General features: G+C 54.5%; 1 protein-coding gene across 1 annotated transcript in view; it reads left to right on the forward strand.

Annotated features, from left to right (window-relative positions):
• The first annotated feature begins 123 nt into the window (after positions 1–123).
• The window catches only part of DACT3 (dishevelled binding antagonist of beta catenin 3), a 9,001-nt gene continuing 5,336 nt past the window's right edge, over positions 124–3,788 (forward strand). The window contains exon 1 of the mRNA XM_019625185.1: positions 124–438. Coding sequence (XP_019480730.1) covers positions 190–438 — 249 coding nt within the window. The 5' untranslated portion in view covers positions 124–189. The remainder of the gene's footprint in view (positions 439–3,788) is intronic.

Genomic DNA, 3,788 nt, shown 5'->3' on the forward strand with positions numbered 1-3,788 from the left:
TTCTGTTGTTGTTTTTTGTCTTTTTTTTAAGCCACCCCTGATGCTGCACAGTTTGCCTGCTTTCCTGGGTTTTGCTCAAAGATGGCGCCATCACCGGCGGGCGGGCAGGCGGGCTGTTGGGGCGGGGAGGTGGGACAGGGAGAGGGGTGGCCGCGGGGCCCGGCCGGGCTGGGGCGGGGGGCCGCAGCCATGATCCGGGCCTTCTCGTTCCCGGTGAGCCCCGAGCGGGGCCGGCTGAGGGGCTGGCTGGAGGGCAGCCTGGCCGGGCTCTGCGAGTTGCACTGGCTCCGGGAGAGGCAGGAGTACCGCGTGCAGCAGGCGCTGCGGCTGGCCCAGCCCGGAATGGGGGGCGCCGAGGCGGAGGACGAGGAGGACGCCGACGAGGACGAAGATGCGGCGGCCGCCCGCCGGGCCGCAGCGGCCCTGGAGGAGCAGCTGGTGAGAGGCCGTCTGTCCGTCTGTCCCTCCATCCCCATCTGTGTCTGTCTGTCTGTCTCGATTGGATGCTCAAACACTCGTCCCGGTGGGGGGGAGGGGGGAAAAGGACAGGGGGTGGGGCTGCAGACCCTGGAGTCTGGGCGGCGGGCGAGATGTGGCCTCCCCGCCTCCAAACTGGGAAAGGGGACGCTGCATTGCCTCGGCTGGAGCCTCTTGAGACGCACAAGCCCCATCCCCTACACCCCTTCCCCAAAGAAAATCCTTCTGGGCGCCAAGTATGTGTCACACCCAGGGGCTCAGTATTTGGCATGCATTGTCTTCTTGTAGCTTTGGAGATAAGGGGGATAGTCCCCATTTTACAGAGAAAGAAACTGAGGCTCAGAGAGGGCAAAACGACTCACCCAAGGTCACACAGCCAGGATCCAAACATGCTCCACTCTGGGCCTTGGCTACTAGAGGTCCATATTCCCTAAGTCCTGGTGTGCTTGGAGATCTCCGGAGGGGGCGAGATGGGGGGAGGGGATCTTAGGGCCTCCTGAGGGAGTGATGATTGCTGAGAGGAAACTCACAGTCCCCAAGGACCCCACGGTGATCTTGACCCTCCTGTGACACTTTCCCTCTTTTCCTACCTGGTCTCAGCCCTGGTTTACCCAAGAGGAGGCCGGTTGAGGCAGCATGGGGGTCTGACTTCTGGACTCCCTGGGTGCTCTAAATGGGGGACGATGAGGCAGAGGTCTCCAGATTGCTTAAGGAGCACCATCCCTCTCTTGCCATTTCTTGATTTTCCAGACCTCTTCCTGGGTTTCTTGCACTCTCCCTCCCCACCATCACTTCTCTGGGACTTGCTGTATGTTTCTCTTTCTTAATCCTCTGTCTCTCTGTGCCTCTCTATCTCTGTCTCCCTGCTCTTCCCTGCTTGCATGTCTGCACCTCTCCCTGGCCCACGTCCCCATTTCTGTCTCTTCCCCTCCCCCCAGCCCGTCAGGCTCCAGACCCCGGCTCCCCCTGCAGATCTCATCCCCAAGCCTGTGGGTGGTCAGAGCTTCCCGTTTGGGGAAACCTGAGCCGAGGTGGCGGGGGAGGGGCTCTCCCTGCTGCTGACCTCGACTGCCCCCTCCCCAGATGGGGACTGGGGAGGGGACTGAAGTCAGACTCCCAGGCTGCATGCCCAGCCCCTCCCCCTGCTGGGAGTGGGACCCTGCACATTCTTCTCTGGAAACAGAAACAGCTGTGGGAGGCCCCACCCCCTCCCAAAGTTAGAGACTCATTGTGGGGGCCTTCACCAGCTCCCCCCACCCCACCCAGAGCTGGCTGGGCTTGGGGAGGCGCCTCCCACCTCTACAAGGAAAGGGGGAAGGCATGGCGATGGGCAGGCTGTGTCCTTCCTCACTGTCCCTCAGTCTCTCCCTCTTTCTGCCTCAGTTTCCCCTTCTCTTTCCCCCTCAGCTTCTTCATCTCTGCCCCTCAGCACCCCCCCACACACACACACACACACACGAGGTGGTAGTAGAGAGGCCTCTTCCCCCCACAGTCTCCAGGCAAAGAAAGCTCCGTCCCAACGTCAGGGAGGAGGCGGTGGCAGGCAGCGGGAGGGAGACAGCGACACTGAGGGAGGAGCAGAGAAGCGCTAAATATAAACCCCTCTGGTGTTTAGGGTTCCTGGGTCCTTCTGAAGAGGTGGTGAAAGCCTCTACTGATACCTGAACCTATGTCTTATGATGCTTACCCCTCCCACCCCTCCCACCTCCCACCTAGGAACACACTCCCTTTGAAGCAAGAAAGACTGAAGCTATACTTCATTAGTTTCTAATAAGAATGATGGGGATGCAGGTACAGACTAGGGGTATCACAGAAAAGAGGCCAGAATCCTGGATAACAGCAGGGGTCCTGTTCTCTCCCACCAAGGAAAAAAGACCCCTTCCAGCAAGAAGGACTTAAGTTAGACTTGCAGAAGGACTTCCTAATAGGGACAAAGAGAATTGGATACAAACCCAGTGCATGTGAGAGGAAGAACAAAGGTCTGGGAAAGTTTGGGCAAAGGGGTCTCCAGGGACCCTAGCCACACTCACGTTAAACCTGCCTGAGCTAGATGCCCTCAGGCCCACTGGCAGTAGGGCCTGCAAAAAAAGATGAGAGGCATTGTGGGCAAACAGGGAGCCAGATTCAGACCAAAGACCTTCTGGTCTTTTAAAGATTCATCCCTTTGCAGCTGGAAAGAATGAGGTCAGACTCACAAATAGACTGGGCGGGGGTAGTGATGGGGGGTCCAGGCACAAGGATGGAGAAAGCCTCTCCCTTCTGTCCCCCTAACTCCTACCTTCCCTGCAATGGAAGAACTGAAATTAGACCTGTAGAACTTACCAACATTTATTTTTAATTACACAAGTAAAACATGATTTTATATTTTCCTTGTTAGGAATTCAGAGCTTTCATATAATAATAAAAGTAAGCATTTATTAAGTGCTTAAAAGGAACTGCTGTTTTAACTCATTGAATCCTCACAACAACCCCATAAGAGAGGGAGTTGAATGAAGCCCATCTTACAGATGAAGAAACCAAGGCCCAGAGAGGTGAAGTAACCTGTTCAAGGTCACACAGCTGGAAAGTGCCAGAGCTGAATTTGAACCCTGGCAATTTGGCTCCAAGCCATGCCTCCTTAACCACTTCATTCTACTATCCAGTCCCCTTAGCCCTCACTTGATCCCCTAAATGCACCCTCTCCCCTGGGATCACCACTATTGTCACCTTGGTGTGAGTCCCTTTGGACCTCTTCCAGTGCATCTACTGGCAGAAACAGTTTGCATACCAAGAAATATAAATTTCTGCTTTGCTTTTTACAAATTCCAGTTTCTTGGAGACTATGCCAGTGGTTCTCAAAGTGTGGCCCGCTGGATTAGCACCATGATATGGGAACCTATAGAAAATGCAAATTCTTGGGCTCCAGCTCTGGAGGGACCCAGTAATTCAGGTTTTAACCAGCCCCCCAGGTAATTCTGGCTCACTCTCATACTATACATTCTGCACTATTCTTTTTCCACTCTACGCTCCATCTTGGGGATGCTTCTATATACAATAGAAATGCCTCCTTCCATTTTAATAGCTCTATAGTATTCTGCTGTATACATTTACTCCTTTATCGAACATTTTCTGAGCACCCACTTTGTGTCAGGCACTGGGAGGGGGGAGGGTGCAGCAATGAACAAAACGGACAAGTCTCTGCCCTCCAGGGGCTGACATTCTAGTGAGAGTGACAATAGACAAATGACAACCTGATATAACTTTAAGCCAGGTGGTCATTTCTGCTCTATAGGAAAAGACAGGACACTAGGGATGCGGAATGATGAGGGAAC

The sequence above is a fragment of the Hipposideros armiger genome, unplaced genomic scaffold (genome assembly GCF_001890085.2).
Source record: "Hipposideros armiger isolate ML-2016 unplaced genomic scaffold, ASM189008v1 scaffold_619, whole genome shotgun sequence".
Lineage (NCBI taxonomy): Eukaryota > Metazoa > Chordata > Mammalia > Chiroptera > Hipposideridae > Hipposideros > Hipposideros armiger.